At 38.9% G+C, this 26,695-nt stretch overlaps 2 protein-coding genes across 4 annotated transcripts in view; one reads left to right on the forward strand and one right to left on the reverse strand.

Moving 5' to 3' along the window:
* Window positions 1-49: 49 nt before the first annotated feature.
* Window positions 50-18,119, reverse strand: SNAP23 (synaptosome associated protein 23). Of its 2 annotated transcripts, none has more exons than XM_058162000.1 (8): window positions 17,900-18,119; window positions 10,580-10,684; window positions 9,415-9,456; window positions 8,827-8,875; window positions 8,432-8,549; window positions 5,492-5,641; window positions 4,810-4,954; window positions 50-2,411 (listed from the first exon to the last, which is right to left on the reverse strand). In XM_058162000.1, exons 2-8 carry the CDS (start codon window positions 10,634-10,636, stop codon window positions 2,346-2,348), a joined length of 627 nt encoding a protein of 208 aa, XP_058017983.1. In that variant the 5' UTR covers window positions 10,637-10,684; window positions 17,900-18,119; the 3' UTR covers window positions 50-2,345. The 2 variants fall into 2 exon arrangements, with proteins under 2 accessions (XP_058017983.1, XP_058017984.1); XM_058162001.1 differs by having other exon boundaries at window positions 18,015-18,036.
* Window positions 18,120-25,876: 7,757 nt separating this feature from the next.
* Window positions 25,877-26,695, forward strand: part of ZNF106 (zinc finger protein 106) — a 48,021-nt gene continuing 47,202 nt past the window's right edge. For both annotated transcript variants that reach the window (XM_058162002.1, XM_058162004.1), the window contains exon 1: window positions 25,877-26,014. The gene's annotated coding sequence lies outside the window, so the exon portion shown is untranslated. The remainder of the gene's footprint in view (window positions 26,015-26,695) is intronic.

The raw sequence follows: 26,695 nt of genomic DNA on the forward strand, positions 1-26,695 counted from the left end.
TAGGACAGTTTAAGGCCATTCAGACTTACACAGGAACTTGAGGAGTGAAAAGATTTATAAATTATATTTATTGAGCCCAGCAAGTATACAGGACATCTTGGGCATTCATTTACATTATAGCTAAAAACAGATTTGTACTGTTTGTCTTGTGATATTAAGCTATACAAAATTTTACATTTTTCACAAATTGTAATACCAGATGATTAAGGTATCAATTTTCAATTTTTATGTTTATTACTAAGCAAGTGTTCATGGTTCCCATACAACCTAGTGATGAAAGAGTACCATTTTGCTCAGCAGTTCAACTAATTAGAGCTTCGTAAAATATTACTAGAAAAAAAAAATTAAAAATATAGAGGTCCTGGAGGAATTGTGTTGCTTCTGCAGAATATATTTTCCAGCCAAATCCTGTAATTTGTTTTGGTATTCATAAACAAAATTTAAGAGAGGTCTGCCCAGTTTTTGCACTATGCTACAATTCCAGCATTCCATTGTACAAAGTTATATAGAAGACTAAGCTTTATAATAAAAATTAAACATTCAGTTGGAAATGTGTAAAACAAAGCATGAAGAAATTAAGAACAATCACAGTACAATTAGATTTGTTTTGAGCTTCTTTATAGTATCTAGATTGTTGTAGATTTGCAGCAAAATATGCAAGGACTAGAAGAACTTTATAGCTTCAAGTTGAATGAAATACAAGTTCTATTAAACATTGTGCTGTTGAATAAATCAACAATTTGGTGGGTTCTTAATTAGAAGAGAATTAAAGCTTTCTTGCGAAAGACTGGGCATCTAGTAGATTTGAAATTTAGTCATTTGTATAGATATATGATAGAAAAACCAAATCAAGAACCTTAATCCTGCAATGGGAGTAAACTGAAATAGGTTCTAGGTCAAGTACTTATTACAGCAAACTACACCGTGTGACCCATTCAACAGCTTACAGCTCATTAGTAGTGATTCATAGTGGTTTCCCTTGGATTCTTCTCCCACATACTAACATATTTAAAGAAAATTTGACAAGCAGCAATTCAAATACATTAAATCATAATTTGTGGTGCCTGCAGAACCATGCCACCATTTAAAATTTTGTGAATCGGAACTAAATTCAGATCAATTTTAATAATAAAGTGGTGCTTGAAACTGATTTCTTTGAACAGCGTGAGTGAGAATTTATGTATAGTCCAGATAGAAAATATGAAGCAGTATTATTATTATCACTCACAAGTAGATGGCTTTTGACTTCATCCAAACTTAGATTGTGCCCTGATTTTGATGTTTTAAACCCCCCAAATATTTTTTAATAAATATAATATTGAAATCAATATGCTGCCCTCTACAGATTTGTACAGATTGTATGAATTGTTGATATTAAAAGGATAACTCATTTCTATAAGGAATATTTTATGAATTAAGTTTGTACATTTCTGATAAAATGGTTTAAAAGATCCACATAGATTTCATAAACCAATCTCAGCAATATTAATACCTACAAATACACATTTTTTTTAAAAAAATGGCAGAAGTTCAGTATGTTTGTATAAAGGGATATTTTAATTTCCTTGCAATCGCATAAGATGCCAAATGACCAAAGATAATATGCTCCATGTTAAGCTATCTGACTTGCCCTTTCCTCTAATTCCACTAATATACATAGTTTCTGTGAAAGAAGCAAACGAAATTAGGATTGAAAAATCTTATCTTTTGGAAACAAAAGTGAGAAATAAATTTAAATTTGAGTTGCATTTATGCATTATGGATTTTTATATGCTTATTTACCCAATTTCCATGGAAATTAGAATAGCTATGGCTTGAAAGTATACTTTATAATATATCCATTATCATCTTTCCCCATCGTGAAAAACTTGATAATAAAATCAAATATTTTGAAAAGTAGGGGCAAGCTTAATTTCTACAAATATGTACATTTCATGAAAACCAATCATCCACCAATTCAGCGATTATATGCAATATTAAGTGAGGTAATTAAATCTAATGAGTGCATTCTCCTTGCCTTTATAATCAGTCAGTTTGCACTCTTATCTCTGAGTTGCCATAAGGAAAGTAAACGGAAAAAAGGGCGTGGTGGTAAGACTAACTTCACAGAAAGGACAAAACCAAGGAAAATGAAGCCCTGAGGATATGAACATGAATAAGAAAGTTACACTTCTGTTGTGCTATTTTCCTGGACTTTCATACTAAACATGTACAATACAATAATGTTCTGCTTTGTTTCGTTCTGCTTTGTTTCATTTTCTGAACAGTTACTTCTCTTCTTTGGAAATTGAGGATATTTGTAGAACGAAAAAATATTTCAGTTGACTCAAAACTGGCAATGGCTATCAGTTCTCAATAAGCTTTTTGGCTCTTGTATTGGCTTGCTCAATACGGGTTTTGTTCGTTTCAGCCTGAAACAGAAAACAAAATGCAAAGCTACTAGTAAATTAAGGTACACAGAAACTATTCCCAGTCTCTTTATAGAAGACATTGTATTTCTTCAAGAATTGCCAAGAATATGGAGAGCTAAAACAAGAGACATTTAAAGTTATATGAATAGGAAAAAAATCCGCTTTCTCCAATACTTTCAGGATATGGCTTTTTGTAAATTGCTAGGGATTCTGTAAAGATTCAGGATATTCAAATGAAATAAAAGAAATTAAATAAAGGATAAATTCTAGAGAAAGTACTGGAGTGAATGTTTGAGTCTAATGATTTGCTTAGAAAACAGCCACAGAAATTAGCCATGAAAGTACCATCACATTTAGGAACAAGGAAGAAAGCAACATAGGTTTACAAGAGAAAACCTTTTAAATAAGTTCATAGCTGACAGATACCAATACATTCTAAGTAATCTCATTATTATACTGCTACACTTACTTATATATGGTGTTAATTTTTTAATTTAAAAATTAACATTTGAAACTATTTTTTTTAAATTAATTTAAAATATTTAAAACTCTTGTTAGTAAACATTTACAACCTATTTACTATTCAGTCTAATGACTACCCCTTACTAATCTGTTCACATACTGTGCACAAAGATATCGCTGGTAAGCTTATTTAGAGAAGCAATGCAGAAAAAATACTTAAAACAAGAATTACTTAAAATGAGTTCTCAAAACAGCATGGTCACTTTCTTGATATTATACAGTGCTATGACTTTTAACAGGATTTGTTTATCATCAGTTTTGCACCACTATTCATCAATTATATGTACACTTATCAATGATAAACTTTATTCAAAATTATTCAAAATATTTTTTAAAACTTGCTTAAATCAATCTTCCCCTCATTTTCTTTAAAGATTGGTTTGCTTTAAAATTGGTATGAAGTAATACCAACTTCTTTTTAATAATAAATATATTTATTCTTTCAACCATCTTATCGCATTTGAATGGGACATTGCAATATGCAAAACAAGAATGTAAGATAATAAATCTATAAGCTTGGGTACTCAGTGTGATGTTATGGGCACTAAATGGCCACTAACACTTCTATTGGTGTCTGCCAGTTTTTCTACCTTATCTGCATTATAAAAAATATTTAATTAACTAAAGGCACCCAGAAAAACAGGAAAGAGGATTAAGATAATTGATGTGGTTTTTTAAAAAAAACATCTGGAATTAGGCCAGCCAATGGTGCTCTGATTCCAAAGGTCATTTTGAGAATTGACCTATTAGTCACTGACTGCAGTATTTGTTCCTCCTCATCTCCTACCTGTATTTCTGTCATGGCATTTTATATAAGCAATACTTTTTTTTTTCTGGGCACTGTCCATTACAGAATATCAGTGTTTCAGAGAAACAAGTGCAGAACTTTGAGAAAGCCTAGAGTCAGGATAGAGCAACTTCAGTGGTATTTATTCTATTTTGGGCAACACAAATCGGCTTTTTAACCAACCAAGATCTGATCTACAGCTCAATGTGGTATACATCTTCAGTATATATACATAGTGCGCTTGACTTCTTTTGTGCATGGGTAGAAAGGAACAATTCACTACTACAAGCATAGGACCACCAGTTTGCTTGTGCTTTGTGAGGGTAATATGAGTTGCATCAGATTCTGTATTTACCTTGTACTTAAGTTCTTGGGCAAATTGCCTTTTTAAAAAAGCAACATCGAAATCTTCCTGGAAATTAGTGTTATTCGTTTTATGAATGGACAGCAACGATTAGAAGGCACATATTACATACTTTTCAAATATGCTCCTCACCCCCAATAATACAGTATTTATTGGCAGAGGTATTCATTTTATTTTTCATATTGTACCATGATGGAACATGGCATGTTCCAAGTTCACAATCCCAAACAGTTCACCATGAAATCAAGCTTAAATATATCCTACATAGAAAAATAATGCTTTGGGTCAGGGGGTCTCCAACCTTGGCAACTTGACGACTTGTGGACTTCAACTCCCAGAATTCCTCAGCCAGCTTAGTTTAGCTGCGGAATTCTGGGAGGAAGTCCACAAGTCTTCAAGTTGCCAAGGTTGGAGACCCCTGCTTTGGGTGGAGGAATGTTACCCAGAAAAGAGAACAAAGACAATCTGTTGGTAAACTGGAATACTCTACACCAGGAGTGTCAAGACTTGATCGTGCTGCAGGCCGGATCGTGATGTATTGCAATGTTTTTTGCCTTTGCGGAGCCAGAGTGAGGGTGGCCTGTGCAAGTTGTATCTGTGCCACAGGCCGCCAGTTTGACAGGCCTGGTCTACACCATGGCACTGTATTCCAGAACAATTAGCTACTCTTCTCAAGAATTAAGTCTCCGATAATTAAGTTTGTTAAGGATCCAGTTCTCGCTTACCTTCTCATTTATCCGGTCTATCTGCTTGTTTTGTGAATCAATCTCACTGCCCATATCCACAGCCATATTTTTCAGATTTCCCAAGATGTGTCCCACTTGAGTTAAGTTATCCTCCATCTCATCTTCTCTGGCATCATTTGTTATCCTTTTCAAAGTATCAGAAAAGAACTACTTTGAGACCGTGCAAGTTCCTTCTTCTTCATTGTAATGAACTAAATTCATATATTCTCTCCCTTTCACTCCTTACCTGCCTATCCACATATTCACCCTAGTCAAACTACCACAGGGCAGTTCTCAATAGAAATTAAAAATCATCATCAGTTAAATCACAATTACAAAAAATATTAAAACCATAAACACAAGTTAAAAGAACTGAATCATAGTCCTAATTCTATCTCACACAAACATTTCATAACTTCAGTCTTAAAATATATCTAACTGGCAATTTATAGAAGAATTTAAAAATAAACCTGGTTTTTTATAACATTTGTTTTATAAAATTTGATTCAAAACCTTGTCCTATTATTTGAAATCTTTGCAAAATTACTAAACAGTGTTCCGAATAAACATTCATGATTTACACAGAATAAGCTTCTCATGATGGTTTTCAATATCCCAGTACTGTTGCAGAGGAACAGATATGGAATATGTATTCATCAGTGGATGAAGAAAATATATTTACCGCTTTATGTATCCTCCAGCTGGTCCTCCTGAGTTCTGTTGTTGGTAATTTCCTTCCCGTCCTGGTTGTCTGGTTATTATATGATCACCTGAATTTTCAGGGTCACCCCAAGTTGTCTTATATGCTTTACTAGTCTCAAAGTTCTTCGTTCTATAAGAAAAACAGAATAGCTTAAATTAGCTAAAAAGATAAATACACAATTTAAACAGCCAACTGATTTATTGCTTATTACACAATCAAGTTCGTGATTAGGAAGAAAAATGTATGTACCACTTAGCATTATATTTATGGGGTATCTTTTATTTAATGAATTATATGGAGAAACTTAAAGAACTTAAAGAGCCAGCTTGCTGCAGTGGTTAAGTCACAGGCTAGAAACTGGCAGTCAATGAGTTCTAGTCCTTCCTTAGGCATGAAAGCAGCTGGATGACAGTGGGCTTATTATTCTCTCTCAGCTACAAGGAGCAAACCATTTTTGAAAAACTATGTCCTATTATTTGAAATCTTTGCAAAATTACTAAACAAAATATTGAGAAAATTATATTGTACTAATTTCACCAAATCATGCATCAGATAATCATTACCCTAATGGTAACAAAAATGAAGGAATAAATGCAAAACTTATTTTTCTATTTCAGCATTCAAATAACGAAGATAAATCTTGTATGTATTGTTTTATGCTAATTATTCTATAATATTTAATTTGGTTCTGGACTTACTCCATACAGTGGTACCTGATATTTTAAAACTGAAACATAGGAATCCTGAGGCTATGGGCATTCCTACAAAACAGTTGCATGCTAAGTAATACATGACAAAAAAACATTTTTCCCCATGTGGTAGATCATAGTGAAAAGAATATGTGAACATTATCATAACATTTCATATATTCCTCTAATATTTTTAAATTTATGTATAAACTATTGTATAAACTATTACTTTCCTGAAAATTTTTTTTAACAGACTTAAATTGTATATCAACTGCTACTTGCATTCTAAACATTGTAACTATTATTTCAGATCAATCAAATCAGAATAATTAAATGTAAACTACAAGCAACACGGCACAAATACAACTACAGACCATCACAAGGTTGCTTGCATGTTAAGAAAACATGCACATTCAGACATGCATCATGTTAGAACATCACCTTTGGATAAGCTGGTTAGCAGTGCAAACTGCTTCTTAATAAAGGTATTTTCCTAAATTCCATTTTGACCAGTTAAGTGGATCCAACCTCTGATGTTAACTCTTCATTTTATCAAGAAGGAAAAGTGAGGTGATTAGGAGAGAATGAAAAAGAGTGAACAGTAAGACACGCAAGCGGATAACTATTTGTTAGTTGACAAACTATTTCAAAGTATAGCTGAGAGTATGCTATAATAAGAAAAAAACAGCTTTAACACAAATCAGGAAGAAAAGGAATATTATGAATACTATATTCAAAATTTGTAAAAGTGATGTGGTATTCTCACAAAAAGTCATTTAATTTCCTAATCCTAGGAATGGAAGAGTTTGATTTCCTTTCATCCACTTCAAATCCATTCAATTCTTCTTACATCTCTACATATCAAGCATATTGAAAATTCCACAGAGTTATTTCTCCAGTGTACAAACATTACAATTATCACAAAAGCCTTTTCAGGGCGAAGGATAAGAATGTAGTATCAGGGGAAAAAAGACTATTACACAGCACATCATGCTTTCCTTGTAATCCTTCATTAAACTGACATATATCTTGTTTCCACCCAGTGAAGCTGAGAGAAAAATTCTACAACTTTCCCATGAATTGTTATTTTAAATCTGATTAATATTGACAACAATTCCTTCCATATATTTAATAGGTATTAGGTAATTTATAATCCAATCCAAGCTTGTATTAATTGCTTTAGTTTCCCATTGTAATATATTACCAGATTTAAGTCACAGGTATATTTGCACATCTAACTAAGCCTTATAGTGCCTAACTACTAGTGCATGACCACTGACTTTTCTTCCTTGATTGGCACAGCTTGAAAACAACAATTTAAGCATTCATTGTTTAAACTTTATTATGTCAGTCACCACAACTTGTATTTGTCATTACCAGAAAACCAAAACCAAAATAAACCACAAAAGTTAAAACATTCTGGTTATTATTTTATTCACAGGTTAACCTTATGGACAAGTACAGTTAAGTCTAAAAAGTTTCCCAATTTTTTCCTTTATAAGCACCACTACATTGAACAGAATATTTTTGTAAATTGCAAGAAAAACCAGGGGACAGCAACCATAGTTGGTGGATGTCATGGCACGGGACCCGCAAAATTATTTTTAAAAAACAAATACATTTTTAAAAGGTTGATATTTCACATGACATCCGTGTTCTTGTTTAAAAACTCTTAAAATTTGGGGTAAAAATGACACAATCTCATGGCTTTTCAAATGATAAGGACATTTTTTTATTTTGGAGTATACACTACCAGCCATTGCAACAAAAGTTTTCAGGCTTCATAGATCTGGAGAAAGGAGCCATCATTCACACTTCCACGCACCCATAAAGTTTTGGATAATACCCCATTGGAAAACCTGAAGGGGAAGGTTGGGGTCAAATCATCCCAGAGGACTATTTATGTAGTTGCTCAGAGTCTATCTGACTTAATAGCACATAAATAAGACCATATGAATGCAGTCAGTGGCTTCAACAGTGTTAAAGTAAAATGTGATTTCTTTGAATTTTGCTTATCATGTTATGTGAACCCAGTTGCTATTGTTTGTAAACATGGTTTATGGTTTAGGATTATAAATTTGTGGAACCATTTGTGTTTTGAATTCTGTAGCAGTTTTTGTTTCCATCAGAGAGAACAGTAGCTTAATTAAATTTTCTAGTCACTGAAGTTCTAAACAGGAGTGATATTTTTCCTTGAAAAAAGCGTCTTACCAATCTGCTTTTAACTGACCTATTGCACGGACAAACACAGAGACCACAGCACTTATTAAGCTCTGTCAAGTTCTTTTCAGCTTCTTTCATGTCTTTGTTTATTTGATCCATACCTTCTTCTATGTTGTTTAACTTTTCTAGGAAAAAAAATAAGCTTTAGAAATTTTAAGTGACGTAAATGCTTACACTTCATATAGGAAGGTCTGCATTCAAAACACTTTTTAAAAAGCATTTAAAAGCAGCTTAAGAAGTGTTAATGTTTCTGGAAAATACTGCAAGCCTGTGGACAATGGCCATGCCTGTATCCGGACTGCATTAATTATGTATCTTTATTATGTATCATTATGAAATATAGGGTTCTACATTTATAATCAAATATGGCATATTGTTCTTTATTACACTTGTGCAACTCACCGCCTTGTTCATCTAACATGGTAATGGTTTTGATTCCAGTATCTTGAGACTAAAATGGAAAAAAGAGAAATACAGATCCACTATACCATGGAATTAGTGTAATGACACAATTCGCTACATACTACTGTGTGGAGATACTACTAAATAATTACATAAAAATTGATCAACATAAATGCTACTATATAAAATTTCCTTCCAGGTAGAATAAAAATCCCAATATTGCAAGTTATTTTGCAATACTGGTGTAGGTCCCTGGTGAATGTTACTTTTGTTTATTGGTCCTATGATAAAATTATTTCAATTTTATATAAACTTTCATTATTTATTTTTATTTAAGAAATTTTATATGGCTGTTCAACTAAACTGATTCTGGGTGGCTTACAAAAATAAAAACCCGATATTAAAACAATTTAAAAGCAGAAAATTAGAGAAAAAAGTAGGGTAGCTTTCTAAAAAAAATCTGAGAAATACTTCCATACATCTAATCCTTGATGAACATAATATACTCAATGTCATTTCATGTTCTCTACTTGATTTCCCCTGCCCCCAGCCCCCCAGCTCAAAGAAAGCTTTTAACTTCTTCCTTACCTCAATGGCCATGCCAAGGATCCTCCTTGTGCTTTCCAAAGACTAAAATAAAGATAAGATTTCATTTCAGGCATGGAGATTTTTGAAGATGTGTAATAATTCTATAATTTTAAACATAGCTGTAAGCAATCGCTACAGTATTCTCGTTTCTGACACAATGCAATTAAGCAAGCTTTTATCTCGATTTGTGTTATTTTAAAAATCAACATTATTATGCAGCCACTATTTTCCAGACAAACCCCTTTTTTTAGATTCTGTGCAAAAGTCTGTCCTCCTAGAATCTATAAATTTTCTTTTAAAAGAGTCTGAAGTTTCTGCTATTGCGGCAGTGAAGACAAGCAGAAATACGCCATTAGCAAGTCTCTACCTCCGTCTTCCAAGCCTGGTGGCATTTCCACTTGATGGTCTGTTTTGGCAGGATGATGAGGATGGGAAGGGAATTATTGCAATGGCTGATCCACTCTGCCTTTCTCTTATCTTCTCTAAGGGAAAGTATGTAAGAGCCCTCACAAAAGAGGCCACCTGCTAACCCTGAAATGACCTTGTGGGGCTAAAATACAGTCTGGAGGAAGGAGGTACGCTGAAGTATGGCATCTATAATATTTCCATCTTTTCTTTTTGACATACCATCCTTGTTTTCTCCCAGTTCTCTTACTTCCATTATATTCCCTGGCTACTGTGCTCAGAAAGAACTTCAGCAGAAGTAGCTGTTTCCACAGGTTAAACCTTGCAGTTTGCTAAGCTTGATTGGGCTTATTCATGAGGGATGTTTATTATATGGTGATGGTGGTGTTTTGCATGCAGGGTTCTGTAGGACACATAAACAAGGCTCTCTCCTTCAGAAAATGCATTAATCCTAGGGAAAAAAGTATTTTTGCTTTCTAAATCCAAGTGATTTAGATCAGGGGTGTCAAACTCACGGCCCATGCATCATGTGCTGGCCACGCCCACCCCGTTTTAGCAAAGGGGGAAAAAAGCTGTGATACGTCACGTGACCACAATGTGTCATCGCAAGTTTGACACCTCTGATCTAGATGATTTAAACCTTCACTGCAATATTATCAAGCAACACATGATAACCAATCAATTTTAGTGGAGATCATGCATTCTAAAAAGTTTATCTACCCAAATTATTGAGCAATAATATATTATTTGAGGTGCTTACCTCATCCGTAACTTGATGGGCTCTCAGTTGAATTTCTTCAGGTGACAACTCAGCCATGACTGACCCGTGTTTTTCAACGTTCAACTATTCACAACAGGATTTCTTCTAAAATAGTAAAGTATCAGTGATAAGGATATAATCTTGACCAATTTTAAGCAAATAAATAGTGTCCTATTAAACTTATTTATTAAATTTATATGCCAAATTTATAACCAGTTTAGTTGTCAGCTTTCTAGGAAAAGAAAACAAATCAAAATTTCAATGTTTGAATATTCTATAAAAATTCTAACATAATTAAAGTTCATGAAATAGTTCATGTATTTATTTATTGTTTGAAACAGTTTATATGGCCATCCATCTCAACAAGTGACTGTTGGCTGCAAACAGAATTAAAATAAAGTAAAAATAATTACAAGCATTACCAACATTGAAACGCAAGGTAGCCAAAAAACATCAAAGTAGTCAAGAAACATCAAACTCAAATTATCAATGTAACCAAGAAGTGGCTTCCTGCACACAATCTGGGCCCAAGACTTTAAGGCCATCCTGATCTCCAGACAATTAATGTCTTTAATGGTAGAACTATGAACAGTATCCTAAAATCCTACACTATATTTTCATTATAAAACAGCAGTTTAAATAAAAGTTACACTTCTAAATGATAAGTTAAGAAATAAGGAGAAGTCAAGTTTGCTCTGAATGCCCCCTTCACCAAATGATTCTCACGCAGATGGTCTTCCATAACTCTTACCAATTTTGGACCTAAGAAATTAATTTCTAACTTTTTATCAACAATCACTACTATTTCTAAATAATCTAAGATATATTGATTCCCTCACTTGTTCAATTCTCCTGCTTTTAGAGGGCCCACCAATCTTTTTTTCGGTATTAATTAGTATAGAATTACAACTGTTGGGTTCAGGCAAAATTGGATGGCAAGTATTGTTTTTTCCCCCAGAGAAAAATACATTTCTAGGGGTGTATTTTCACAGAGTACAAATTAAACAAACTTGTTTTAAATAGGACTGACAATTTCAGTTGCCTCTACTAAATATGTTGTAGGATGCACTACATCCTACAACATCTTGAGTCTCCAAAGACCTATGCAAGGATCCTTTTTGTAGACTTTAGTTCAGCATTCAATACCATCATTCCAGACATTCTTCTAACTAAGCTAAACCAGCTACAGGTACCGGAACAGACTTGTAAGTGGATCACAAACTTCCTAACAAACAGGAAGCAGCAGGTGAAGCTAAGCAAGATCACATCAAATACCTGTACAATTAGCACAGGGGCCCCCCAAGGCTGTGTGCTCTCCCCACTTCTCTTCTCTCTGTATACCAATGACTGCATCTCCAATGATCCATTTGTTAAGCTACTGAAGTTCGCAGATGACACAACAGTGATTGGTCTCATTCGAGACAATGACGAATCCGCATATAGACGAGAGGTCGAACGACTAGCCTTGTGGTGCAACCAAAACAATCTGGAACTGAACACACTCAAAACCGTAGAAATGGTGGTAGACTTTAGGAAAACCCCTTCCATACTTCCACCTCTCACAATACTTGACAACACAGTATCAAGAGTAGAAACCTTCAAATTTCTGGGTTCTATCATATCGCAAGATCTCAAATGGACAGCTAACATCAAAAACATCATTAAAAAAGGACAACAAAGAATGTTCTTTCTGCGCCAACTCAGTAAGCTCAAACTGCCCAAGGAGCTGCTGATCCAATTCTACAGAGGAATTATTGAGTCTGTCATTTGCACCTCTATAACTGTCTGGTTCGGTTCTGCAACCCAACAAGAAAACACAGACTTCAGAGGATAATTAGAACTGCAGAAAAATAATTGCTACCAACCTGCCTTCCATTGAGGACCTGTATACTGCACGAATCAAGAAGAGGGCCGTGAAAATATTTGCAGATCCCTCGCATCCTGGACATAAACTGTTTCAACTCCTACCCTCAAAACGACGCTATAGAGCACTGCACACCAGAACAACTAGACACAAGAACAGTTTTTTCCCGAAGGCCATCACTCTGCTAAACAAATAATTCCCTCAACACTGTCAGACTATTTACTGAATCTGCACTACTATTAATCGTTTCATAGTTCCCATCACCAATCTCTTTCCACTTATGACTGTATGACTATAACTTGTTGCTGGCAATCCTTATGATTTATATTGATATATTGATCATCAATTGTGTTGTAAATGTTGTACCTTGATGAACGTATCTTTTCTTTTATGTACACTGAGAGCATATGCACCAAGACAAATTCCTTGTGTGTCCAATCACACTTGGCCAATAAAATTCTATTCTATTCTATAAGTTCAGTATTCAAATCTGAAGAAAATATCAAATATTCATAAATAGTAAACAAAAAGATGGTGTAATTGACATACAGAAGGGCAAAGAAAATCTGCATGCAGGACAACTGTAACAATGAAAATGGCATTTATGACTTGCCAGGTAGAACTATCAGATCTAAATAGCTTCCTCAGATAAAGAAGTCTGCAAGTTGTCCAGATTCATCTCTGGTTCCACCATTATCACCATTTACTGGAACGTAATATACAATTATAATTTTGTACCTGTACTTCCCGACTATATTTACAAAGTCTACTCTACTATGTCAGACCATCTTCACTCACATCTATTAGATCCTTCCTTTTTTCTCTTAGTTCCACAAACACACAGTGTTTCTTTCATTCCACTTGGGAAGTCACTTTCCTTGCTTTGTGTTGACATGCCTAGGACATAGTCCTCTCTATCTTGTGATAATCAGTCTTAACTCTGTATATATATATACTTTATTGAACTTTTTTACATTAAAAGCATAGAAAAAAAGGAAAAAGAAAAGCTTATATCATTTAACAGCTAATTGTGGTGTTTTTCATCTAACAATAATCCGTGCAATAATGACAAACATTAAATTATACATATTTGTGTTCTTATTTTATCTATTGATTATACTTAGTAACTAAATATTCCTATCTCCTTTCCATCCATCCATACCACCGTTCCCATATACCATAAAATACTGATCTCTTTATCCTTCAGACTCAGAGTTAGTTTGTCCATTTCTGCACAATTCATAATCTTTTGTATAATTAGTCTCTCTGTGGACACACATGGCTGTTTCCAACATTGAGCGAAGGCCATCCTAGCAGCAGTTAATATATGTAGTATTAAATATTTTATACTCTTCACGTATTTTTTTTTAAAAATCCCCAATAAAAAAAGTTCGGGTTCTAGATCCAATTGTTCAAGCAGCAAGATTAACTCTGAGTGTCCCTCTATTCATGGAGAAAGTGCAGGAGAAGAGAAGCTGCTTTGCAGACATATGCAGAAAAGGTCTTCACCCTTCTCAGGGATCCGAGTTTATTAAACTGTAATATCAGGACATATTTTCAGCAGAAATCATTTGCTCTTCTGAGAACTAATTATGAAATTGCAAAAGTAAACAAACCCTCAAAATAGAAAAGCAGAAAACTTCTGCCAATTATATTGACTGCATTTGTCCACTGATAAATTGCTATTAATTGATGGACTTGATTCACCATCCATGCTTCCCATCCCCACCCCCAAACTTCAGATAAGAAAAGTACTTGAATGGAAATACACTTGCAAGAAAAGACAGTGATATAATTAAATAAAGAACTGAAATTTAGTCTCTTGGGGACAATTAGGATAGGTATGTAAAGTCTATCAGATGCTTAATGTACCCATTTAACTTTCATTTTATGCTTAAAGTGCTATTATAGTCTACCATTTTGCCACTAAAATGACCATGACTACATAATATATGTCTCTATAATTCAGGATGAAGTCAAACACTTAATTCTATGATGAAACAACTGACTTTCCAAAGTACCTATGAGCTATCATCTAGGATGGAACTTCTTATGTAAATCTATTAAATTACACATACGGGAGAACTTCCCGGTTCTGAAAATGAAAAGCAAAAAAGAAAGGCTTCAAGAAAATAGTTGCATTATTGAACTATACTTCCCCAAAGAGTATAAACAAGTAACTAAAGAATTTTGCAAGTGGGTATTTTTTTTTCTTATAAAGGGAACCTGATTTTGCACAACTCTCTACTGTGAAGGAACAAGAAATACAGCGCAGCCCGGAAAGGAAGCCAACCAGCCCAAGCCGAGGCCTAAACCGAGAAGGCAGGGCAGCCACGGACGCCCCCCCCCCCCCGCTCCACGAGGGGTGACAACTCCTGGCCCCGAGGTCGGCGACTCTGCCCGGCTCCGAGGGATGCTGCGGCTCGCTCTCCCCTCGCCCTCTCCGGCTTCCCGTGCCCCTTCCCTTCCCTTCCCTCGCCCAGGACGCCTCGTCGCCCGCTTCCCTGGACTGCTCTGCCGCCGCCTCGCCCAGGACGCCTCGTCGCCCGCTTCCCTGGACTGCTCTGCCGCCGCCTCGCCCAGGACGCCTCGTCGCCCGCTTCCCTGGACTGCTCTGCCGCCGCCTCGCCCAGGACGCCTCGTCGCCCGCTTCCCTGGACTGCTCTGCCGCCGCCTCGCCCAGGACGCCTCGTCGCCCGCTTCCCTGGACTGCTCTGCCGCCGCCTCGCCCAGGACGCCTCGTCGCCCGCTTCCCTGGACTGCTCTGCCGCCGCCTCGCCCAGGACGCCTCGTCGCCCGCTTCCCTGGACTGCTCTGCCGCCGCCTCGCCCAGGACGCCTCGTCGCCCGCTTCCCTGGACTGCTCTGCCGCCGCCTCGCCCAGGACGCCTCGTCGCCCGCTTCCCTGGACTGCTCTGCCGCCGCCTCGCCCAGGACGCCTCGTCGCCCGCTTCCCTGGACTGCTCTGCCGCCGCCTCGCCCAGGAGACATCCCGCCGCTTAATCCCTTTGGCTTCCTCCAGAGCAGGGGTCTCCAACCTTGGCGACTTTAAGCCTGGCGGACTTCAACTCCCAGAATCCCCCAGCCAGCTTTGCTGGCTGGGGATTCTGGGAGTTGAAGTCCGCCAGGCTTAAAGTCGCCAAGGTTGAGACCTCAGAGGAGGAGAAAAGCCTCTGTTTCCCAGGCACCCCCACTCCCGGTCCGTCCGGCGTTCCAGCCTGGTTCAAGGGGCCTTAGCCCTCTCTCGCCTCCCCCGCCGCTCCTTCCCTCCGGTTCCTTCGGGGGCCCAGCTGTTTCCTCCTCCCCGGTCCCTGAGCCGCAGCGCATTGGTCGCTTTGGGAGGCATTGCTAATAGCTATTGGTGGGAGGAAATGATCGTCATGTTTATCTCCTCTTTCGCAGTCTCAGGTTGTTGATTCGCCTCCAGCATCCTGTTGGCGCCGAGTTTATTATTTGTTTTAAAGAAAACCCCATTCAAGGTACAAAAGGTCTCAGCTGTGGTAAAATCATCCGATCAGGTTCCTGCTGTACAGACATATACCTTGACAACGCATCTTCTAAAACAAGCAATACATTTTTAAATGATCACTTGACTGAGTTTCATTTTTAATTAATAATAATAATAATAATAATAATAATAATAATAATAATAATAATAATAATAATAATATAACAACAACAATAACTGGAAAAAATCATGAAATATCATGACCTGGCCATCGAAACAGAAATGGGTTTCAGCAGGTTCTAACCAGTTCTGGAGAACCGGTAGCAGGAATTTTGAGTAGTTCTGAGAACCGGTAGTAAAAATTTTGAATGGCCCTGCCCCCATCTCTTCTCTGCCTCCCAAGTCCCAGCTGTTTGGGTGGAAATGGGGATTTGGCAGTAACCTTCCCCTGGATTGGGGTGGGAATGGAGATTTTACAGTATCCGTCTCCTGCCACAGTCACCAAGCCATGCCCACAGAACTGGTAGTAAATTTTTTTATTGGTCAAAAAGGTTTATACAAATACATATCAGGTATGGTAAATTTTCATTTTCTTATACAAGATAAGAATTCTACTCAAAATTTTAAACACATACAACAGCCATATGGCAAGCAGGTGATACGAAGTAGCTAAGTTTATCAATCTTACATACGCAATAAAGAAGGGTCAAGAATAATCAGAATATCATACAAAGGAGAATAAGGAAAACCAACACAATACCAAATATCATTGTCACTTCCTAGTTTTGGATCTCAGAACTCTGGGTTCAGCCTGACCCAACTCCAGGGGCAACAGCGGCAGCCGCCTCCTCCCATGGTCTATAACCTCCCTTCTTCAACTCCTGGGCCCTGAGGTCGGCGACTCTGCCCGGCTCCGAGGATGCTGCGGCTCGCTCTCCCGCCGCTCCTTCCCTCCGGTTCCTTCAGGGGCCCAGCTGTTTGGGTGGAAATGGGATTTGGCAGTAACCTTCCCTGGATTGGGGTGGGAATGGAGATTTTACAGTATCCGTCTCCTGCCACAGTCACCAAGCCATGCCCACAGAACTGGTAGTAAAAATTTTGAATGGCCCTGCCCCATCTCTTCTCTGCCTCCCAAGTCCCAGCTGTTTGGGTGGAAATGGGATTTGGCAGTAACCTTCCCTGGACTGCTCTGCCGCCGCCTCGCCCAGGAGACATCCCGCCGCTTAATCCCTTTGGCTTCCTCCAGAGCAGGGGTCTCCAACCTTGGCGACTTTAAGCCTGGCGGACTTAACTCCCAGAATCCCCAGCCAGCTTTGCTGGCTGGGGATTCTGGGAGTTGAAGTCCGCCAGGCTTAAAGTCGCCAAGGTTGAGACCTCAGAGGAGGAGAAAAGCCTCTGTTTCCCAGGCACCCCCACTCCCGGTCCGTCCGGCGTTCCAGCCTGGTTCAAGGGGCCTTAGCCCTCTCTCGCCTCCCCCGCCCGGAGACATTCCTGGCTCGCTCCTTCCTCCTTTCCTGCCCGCCCGGCTCTCGCTCTCCCTCGCCCTCTCCGGCTTCCCGTGCCCCTTCCCTTCCCTTCCCTCGCCCAGGACGCCTCGTCGCCCGCTTCCCTGGACTGCTCTGCCGCCGCCTCGCCCAGGAGACATCCCGCCGCTTAATCCCTTTGGCTTCCTCCAGAGCAGGGGTCTCCAACCTTGGCGACTTTAGCCTGGCGGACTTAACTCCCAGAATCCCCAGCCAGCTTTGCTGGCTGGGGATTCTGGGAGTTGAAGTCCGCCAGGCTTAAAGTCGCCAAGGTTGGAGACCCCTACTCCAGAGGAGGAGAAAAGCCTCTGTTTCCCAGGCACCCCCCCCCCTCCCGGTCCGTCCGGCGTTCCAGCCTGGTTCAAGGGGGCCTTAGCCCCTCTCTCGCCTCCCCCCCGCCCGGAGACATTCCTGGCTCGCTCCTTCCTCCTTTCCTGCCCGCCCGGCTCTCGCTCTCCCCGCCGCTCCTTCCCTCCGGAGACTCACCACGGCGCTGCGGTGGCAAAAAAAAACACCTCCCGTGGCTCCGCTCCGCTCCACCCGCCAGGCCTTTCGGGCCTCTGGGCTCAGATCTCCCGCTCTCTCCGCCGAGGGGACGAACCTCACGCCCGGTCTTCGGAAGCCCCTTCCCACCGCCGAGCCCCACCCAGCCAGTTTCCTGCAACGCCGCTTTCTTCTTCTTCTTCCCTCCGGTTCCTTCGGGGGCCCAGCTGTTTCCTCCTCCCCGGTCCCTGAGCCGCAGCGCATTGGTCGCTTTGGGAGGCATTGCTAATAGCTATTGGTGGGAGGAAATGATCGTCATGTTTATCTCCTCTTTCGCAGTCTCAGGTTGTTGATTCGCCTCCAGCATCCTGTTGGCGCCGAGTTTATTATTTGTTTTAAAGAAAACCCCATTCAAGGTACAAAAGGTCTCAGCTGTGGTAAAATCATCCGATCAGGTTCCTGCTGTACAGACATATACCTTGACAACGCATCTTCTAAAACAAGCAATACATTTTTAAATGATCACTTGACTGAGTTTCATTTTTAATTAATAATAATAATAATAATAATAATAATAATAATAATAATAATAATAATAATAATAATAATAATAATAATAATAATAATATCAAGATTTGAGAATCGAATTGCAGAGACTCTGGCATAAACCAGTGCAGGTGGTTCCAGTGGTACTCAGCACACTGGGAGCTATACCTAAAGACCTAGGCAAGCACTTAAAAGCAATTGGCGCTGACAAGATCACCATTGGTCAGCTGCAGAAGGCCACCTTACTGGGATCTGCTCGCATAATTTGCTGATACATCACGCAATCCTAAACGCTTGGGAAGTGTTCGACTAGTGATCTGTGATACGAAATCCAGCATTGTTATCTCGTTTGCTGTGTATACTGTCATTTTGTGTAAATAAAATAATAATAATAATAATAATAATAATAATAATAATAATAATAATAATAATAATAATAATAATAATAATAATAATATAACAACAACAACAACAATAACTGGAAAAAATCATGAAATATCATGACCTGGCCATCGAAACAGAAATGGGTTTCAGCAGGTTCTAACCAGTTCTGGAGAACCGGTAGCAGGAATTTTGAGTAGTTCTGAGAACCGGTAGTAAAAATTTTGAATGGCCCTGCCCCCATCTCTTCTCTGCCTCCCAAGTCCCAGCTGTTTGGGTGGAAATGGGGATTTGGCAGTAACCTTCCCCTGGATTGGGGTGGGAATGGAGATTTTACAGTATCCGTCTCCTGCCACAGTCACCAAGCCATGCCCACAGAACTGGTAGTAAAAATTTTTTGAAACCCATCACTGCATCGAAACTATACGGCTATGGATGAAACATTGAACAGTGATACCCATTGCTATCAGGGCACTTGGTGGTGTTATGTCCGTGCAGGCGTGAGCAGAGGCTTTTCCTTCTGCCATGCAAGAGCGGGAGATATTTTAAAGCTATTGGTTAAAGGCTGACAGTTTTCCTTTAAAAGGGGTTGTCAGCCGGAAACTGCATGTTGGTTTATACTGAATCTTTATCTTAATAAACATTTCCACTGGAAATCTGGCTCCTCATCTGTGTTTCTACCCACAACATTCCATTGGCGATGAAGGTGGGATTACGGGAGGACACTGAAGATGAGGGAGATAATCATGATAATGGCAATCAGTTGAGAGTGGCCAGCAAGGATCGCAGATTGACAGAAGATCAGAAGTTGTTCTCCTCATGTATAGGGTGCAGCAGAAACCATCCGAGAGCTATGTGTCGCCATAAAAACATGTCCAAGAATTTTATACGATCAACAAATTGCAGCTTCCTGCAATAACACCTGTGGAACTGCAAAAAACTGCACTACTTGGAATATTGCACATCTTAAGAAGGTACTGGTGTGCTTTATGTCTGCCATCCCACAAGAATGCATGTCATTCTATTTGTATATCATATCCTTCCAATGTTAGTAACCTCCTATTTTTTAAATTTATCCATTCTTTCACCCATGTGAGTGCCATGTCACCAAATCGTTCTTTGAACATATCAACACAACAATATACAAAATGCTAAGTGCTTAAGAAATACAGCATACTGTCCCATTTGGCAATTCCCACCTTGAACTATTAACATCTATACAAGCTCTGGAAATATCAAAGTGGTTTTTTTTTCTTTCAGGACCCCTTCATACTGTAAAAGAGTTTTTGTTTTTATATGGGTTATAGTTATCACTATTTATGGTATTAAAAAAATAAAACAATAAAAATGATGCATTCACTGCTAGTATCTTTTCTCACAATTGTTTGATGGAATTTTAATGTTGTCATACTTTTCAACATAGGTTAGCAAATAATTTGATTTTGGGGAATCCTGAGAAGGTCTTGGGAGACCTCCAAGTGTCCTAGAACCACACTTTTCTCAGGGGCTTATATGAATTGTTTACATTTGTTCAACCTGAAGCTCCATATAAATCATAGATTACTTATAACTTTAAGGAATGAATAGTGAATTAAATCAATGATTTGAAGGTTTCTGGTACCACCATGGAGCAAAAACATAGACTGGGAGATAGATTCCCTTGATATCACATGTAGCAGTGAAGTGTGGCATTACCAATGTGTGAATGATAACCAATTGTACATCTCTATCTAAGCTGTGACACAGATGTCAAATTCTGATTTTGGTGTCTGGAAGCAGGTAAATGGGATGAAACATTAAAGCTGAGCCCAAACAAGACAGAGTTGCTGCCTTGTAATGTTATGTTGATCCTGGCACTGTCTCTGGAGGTAGAAGCACCATTTGTGAAGGGACCCATGTATATTTGGTAATTCTCCTGAATTCACAGCTACTGCTGGATGATCAGGTAAAGATTAGAGCCCAGAGTGCCTTTGGCCAGCTTTGGTTGGTGGCTAGTAACCTTACCCGAAATGTGAGAACCTTGTAACACTGATTCACATCTCTTCTCTGGGCTACTGCAATGGGCTCTAAATAAAACTACTTTTGGGGACCATTTTCCCCAAAAAATGGGGGAAATGCCATGGCCTTTTCTGTGGGGGCTCCCACCCTCTGGAACGAACTTCCCCCAGGTCTTCGTCAACTTTCCAACCTTCGAACCTTTCGCTGCGAGCTTAAGACACATCTATTTATTTGCGCAGGACTGGACTAGAATTTTAAATTTTAATTTGGTTTTAATGGGGTTTTATTATTTTTATTGCAATTTTTAATATTCGGCCTTATTTAATAAGTTTTTTAAATTGGTGTTTTATTTTGTATTCACATGTATGTTTTTATTAGGCTGTAAACCACCCTGAGTCCTTTGGGAGATAGGGAGGTATACAAACGTGATTAAATAAATAAATAAATAAATAATTTGGTGACAATAATTGGTACAAAATGCAGTGCTCTACATATCCATGCCTTTGATTTACTTTTCCTATATTTCCTCCCTGAATCTAAAATGATGATTGATTTGATTGTTACAGAAGTAAACATGGAGTACCTCAGAAGGTGTAAATTATGAAAAAGGATCTTTGCTGAAATGATGCAGGGCAAGAAATTGTGGATTAAAAAAAGCATATAAAAGTATGAATGTGACAAACCACTGGGAATGAAAGATGTTGCATCAAATGTGTAGAGGGCAACAAATAGTTGAAATGATGTCAAAAAGAGCAGTGTACGTCTGCCTACTGTTACTGTATATACCAGTAATTGATAGAAATGAGTATACACAATTGAATCTTAGTATACTTAATTTATATTAAGAAAAACTTAAAAATAAGTTGAATAAAGTGGTAACAAAAGTACTTTAAAAGTGTAGATGACAAAGGGATTGTGTCAAGAATAAATGGATACTAAATGAATACATTGAATTGAATACAAAAGTGGGTGAGCTGTTTGAAACCAGGACATTGAAGTGGTTTGGTCATGAGGGTGCAATGAATAAGAATCAAATAGCAAAACAGAAATATGAAGGGAAAGTAAATACATCAATTAAGAAAGATCAAGAAAATTGAGTTGGATGGAGTTTGTAACATCCTCAAGAAGGGAGATGTGTGATGCAAAAAGGGAGATGTTAAAGAGTAAAAGGCAATTTATACATTTATAACACATAAACTGCATTGTAGCAATTATTTCCTGTCTTTAATTTCCCTTATATTCTGTCTTTAATTTCTTTGGCTCATACATTCTTATTTCTGCACTCTGCATAAAGCTACGAATTGTGAAATGGAATACTGTAATAGCTCGTATGGAGGTACCATAATTAATGGGATCTTCACTTCACATCATGATTATTATAGCTCATCCCAATGAAGGCATATGTCTTTTTCCTTTTGATTATTGTTAATGGTTGTTCCCATATAAAAAAATGAATTTCATTAAGAATCCATGCCTTGAACCAATATTTTCTGCTACTTTTAAACCAAGGTAATGTGATCTATGATTTTATAGTGATTTCATATGGGGTCATGTAAAAATAATTGTGTAGACCTTAGTGCTCTCTGAGCTTTGTTGTTTGCTTGCAGATGTTTTGTTACTCATCTTAGGAACATCATCAGTGCTAACAAATTGTGATGCAAAAACACCAGATCCATGCTTATTTGGTTTCATAATTATGAGATATTTCTTTACCGTTTCATGTAGATACTGTTTAAGAATGTGAAAAGGATTTGAACTTATGATAGTAACATCCATTCTGATTTCATGATCTGACATTTACTTCAACAGGAGACAGCTAATAATGTGTTGTGCACAGATGAATTTCAGTAATATCAGTAACTATTAATCTTAAAGTATCCCATGCTAAATTAATTTGCTATTCTTCAATATATACATAGATCATTTTTTGTTGTGCACAAGATGTTTGGTTTTAAAAAGATTCTTTTTTTCCCCAAGTTTCCAGAAGCATTATCCGGATTGTCAGGTCTAAAATACCAGAAAAACTATGACATGGTTGTAGCAGGTTTTTAATAGTCACCTTTGTTATCAGGTATGGTACTTTGTAAGACACAGCTTCAGCAATAAATTATGGGGCCTTCTATCTTACAAAACTGGAAACAAACACATGAAATCTATCAACAAGTAGGAAAACTCTACATGATTGTGATTCATACTGCAGTGTTTTGTATTCACTGTGATGCTGGGTAGTGTTACATAAATTGTGTTTCTTTTCGTGCTACTGGGCTTGGATATTAAACATAGTCAAGCCAAGCAAATACACTACACGGATGGAAAATCAGGAAATGCCAAAGCTGTACTGCAAGTTACGCTGAGAAACTGAATAAACAGGAAAGGCAATGTCAAAGCACTTCCTGCTGGTTGCTAAGATAATTATACATGTGTGTCTTTAAAGCCACCAGGAGCTGAATTTAAAAAAGGGATTTTTTCGTTTTATTTAAAAACATTCAAAGATAATCTGTTACTGCTGTGATAGTGTTAAACCCTTTGAGAACTTGCTGCATATATCCATTTTGTTTGGAAAACCTTCATTTTCAGTTCATATTGTCAACTTCTACCCTTCAAAAAGACCTTGACTTTGTATCCGATTGGTCTAAAACTTGGCAACTCCAAATCTCAACCAGCAAATGCTCAGTCTTACATATTGGAAAAAAGAACCCCAACAATAAATACAAGCTCGATGGGCATTACCTTACAGATGACCCCCACCCTGTTAAAGACCTTGGAGTTTTCATATCAAATGACTTAAGTGCCAAAGCTCACTGCAACTACATAGCAAAAAAGGCTCTAAGAGTTGTAAACCTAATTTTACGCAGCTTCTTTTCCAAAAACTCTACACTACTAACTAGAGCATACAAAACATTTGCCAGACCTATTCTTGCATACAGCTCACCTGTCTGGAACCCATATCACATCTCTGACATTAATACAATCGAACGCGTCCAGAAATATTTTACAAGAAGAGTTCTCCACTCCTCTGAAAACAACAAAATACCTTATACCACCAGACTTGAAATCCTGGGATTAGAAAACTTAGAACTCCGCCGACTCTGACATGACCTGTGTTTAACACACAGAATCATCTATTGCAATATCCTTCCTGTAAAAGACTACTTCAGCTTCAATCGCAATAATAATACAAGAGCAAACAATAGATTCAAACTTAATGTCAACCGCTTCAAACTTGATTGCAGAAAATATGACTTCTGTAACAGAGTTGTTAACGCTTGGAACTCACTACCTGACTCTATAGTCTCTACTCAAAATCCCAAAAACTTCAACCAAAAACTGTCTACTATTTATTTATTTATTTATTTATTATTTAAATTTGTATACCGCCCTTCTCCCGAAGGACTCAGGGCGGTTCACAGCCAAGTAAAAAATGAATACGTTGTAGATACAATTAAAATACTAATAAAAAACTTATTTGAATTGGCCACAATTAAAATTTAGAGATAAAACCCATTAAAAACCCATAACTTAAGAAAACTAACCCAGTCCAGCGCAGATAAATAAGTAAGTTTTGAGCTCTCGGCGAAAGGTTCGGAGGTCCGGAAGTTGACGAAGTCCTGGGGGGAGTTCGTTCCAGAGGGCGGGAGCCCCCACAGAGAAGGCCCTTCCCCTGGGTGTCGCCAGACGACACTGTCGCGCCGACGGCACCCTGAGGAGTCCCTCTCTGTGAGAGCGCACGGGTCGGTGAGAGGTATTCGGTAGCAGCAGGCGGTCCCGTAAGTAACCCGGCCCTATGCCATGGAGTGCTTTAAAGACGTTCACCAACACCTTGAAGCGCACCCGGAAGGCCACAGGTAGCCAGTGCAGCCTGCGCAGGATAGGTGTCACTCGGGAGCCACGAGGGGCTCCCTCTATCACCCGCGCAGGTGCATTCTGGACCAACTGCAGCCTCCGGATGCCCTTCAAGGGGAGCCCCATGTAGAGAGCATTGCAGTAGTCCAGACGAGACGTCACAAGGGCGTGAGTGACTGTGCACAAGGCATCCCGGTCTAGAAAGGGGCGCAACTGGCGCACCAGGCGAACCTGGTGGAAAGCTCTCCTGGAGACGGCCGTCAAATGATCTTCAAAAGACAGCCGTGCATCCAGGAGAACACCCAAATTGCGCACCCTCTCCATCGGGGCCAATGACTCGCTCCCGACAGTCAGCCGCGGACTCAGCTGACTGTACCGGGATGCCGGCATCCACAGCCACTCCGTCTTGGAGGGATTGAGCTTGAGCCTGTTTCTCCCCATCCAGACCCGTACGGCTTCCAAACACCGGGACAGCACTTCGATAGCTTCATTGGGGTGGCCCGGTGTGGAAAAGTACAGCTGGGTGTCATCAGCGTACAGCTGGTACCTCACACCGAAGCCACTGATGATCTCACCCAGCGGCTTCATATAGATGTTGAACAGAAGGGGCGAGAGAATCGACCCCTGCGGCACCCCACAAGTGAGGCGCCGCGGGGTCGACCTCTGACTTCACCCCATTCCTAAAAGGACTATAAGGGGCGTGCATAAGAGCACAAAAGTGCCTACCGTTCCTGTCCTATTGTTCCCTTTCATTATATCAAATTAATATAGTTATTGCATACTTTTACTTATATATATATATTTCTTTTATGATGTGTTGTTGTTTTATGTTGATGTTTACGTATACTGTTGTGACAAAATAAAAAACAACAAAAACAACAACTGCTCTTTAGTTTCTAGCCATGCCTTTTTATTTGGTTTCCTCTACAATGAAAATCTCATTCAGAAGCCCTCGGAACCGAATTGACCAATGGCCCGCTGTACAATACAGCAATGATGCCCAAGGGTAAATTTCCTCCCCCCAAAAAACTACATCTACCAAAATGCATCACGCTCTTTTTCTTTGAATCAGAGATACTCAGTGTGACTCATTTCCTGTTTCTATGGCATTGCAAAACCGGCTTCTCCGGATTGTAAACTACTATTCCCAGAATGCATACAAAAAGAGGATTTGGTTCTCTGATTGGTTGAAACCATATGAAGACGCTCACGGCCTGTGGCGCGGTTCTCTTTTGGGTCGAGCTTGCAGGTCTCCGGAGGAGGCTGCACCGGCAATGGGCGGGGTTTCGGTAGCCCATCTTGTTGGGTGATGCGCTCGTGCTTCGCGGCTGGATGAGGCGGATACGATCTGTGAGTACCGCGAGGCGGGCTGTTACTGCTTCGCCCTTCGAAGTATGAGGTGGAAGCTGAGCTTAAGTCCCGGACTCGAGGGTTGCTAATGTTGGTAGCACTTGTATTGGGGAGGTTAAGCTCTTATTTTTTTGGAGTTGGCTGGAAAGTAGTTAAATAATCTTGAGGATCAGTTGATAAGGAACCAACTTCAGAAGTTTGAAAAGCAGCCGAGGACCTAATACTATAGCACAACGAATTCCCGTTTGTATAAGAAGTTAACATTGCTTGTTTCTAAACCAAAGCGCGTTGTAAGAGAACACAGGAGCCATATATAAACTTCGGAAGTGTTGCAAAACTTGGTTTTCTTCATAACCTGTGATAAATGCATAAATGGCAGCATCCAAGAAATAAGAGCATGATAAAGCTTTATATTTGGACTACAATTGAGTAAAACAGCTGTGGTAAGAGAGTCCTTATATATGTTCTGCTCAGTAGTTCTTGCCAAACACTGAAGCCAAGTCAGCTATCAAGAATTCACAAAATTGAGGAAATTACTAAAGAAACAGTTTTTAATTGGCTTAAAAGGGAAGGCCATAAATAATTAGAGAAATTCCTTTTATTCCCAGTTCACAAAGCATAAATATGGGAATGTTGGTTTATTTTGCTGGCTCACACTCCAGGTTTGGAAACTTTGTTTAG

This window comes from Ahaetulla prasina, chromosome 1 (genome assembly GCF_028640845.1).
Source record: "Ahaetulla prasina isolate Xishuangbanna chromosome 1, ASM2864084v1, whole genome shotgun sequence".
Classification (NCBI taxonomy): domain Eukaryota; kingdom Metazoa; phylum Chordata; class Lepidosauria; order Squamata; family Colubridae; genus Ahaetulla; species Ahaetulla prasina.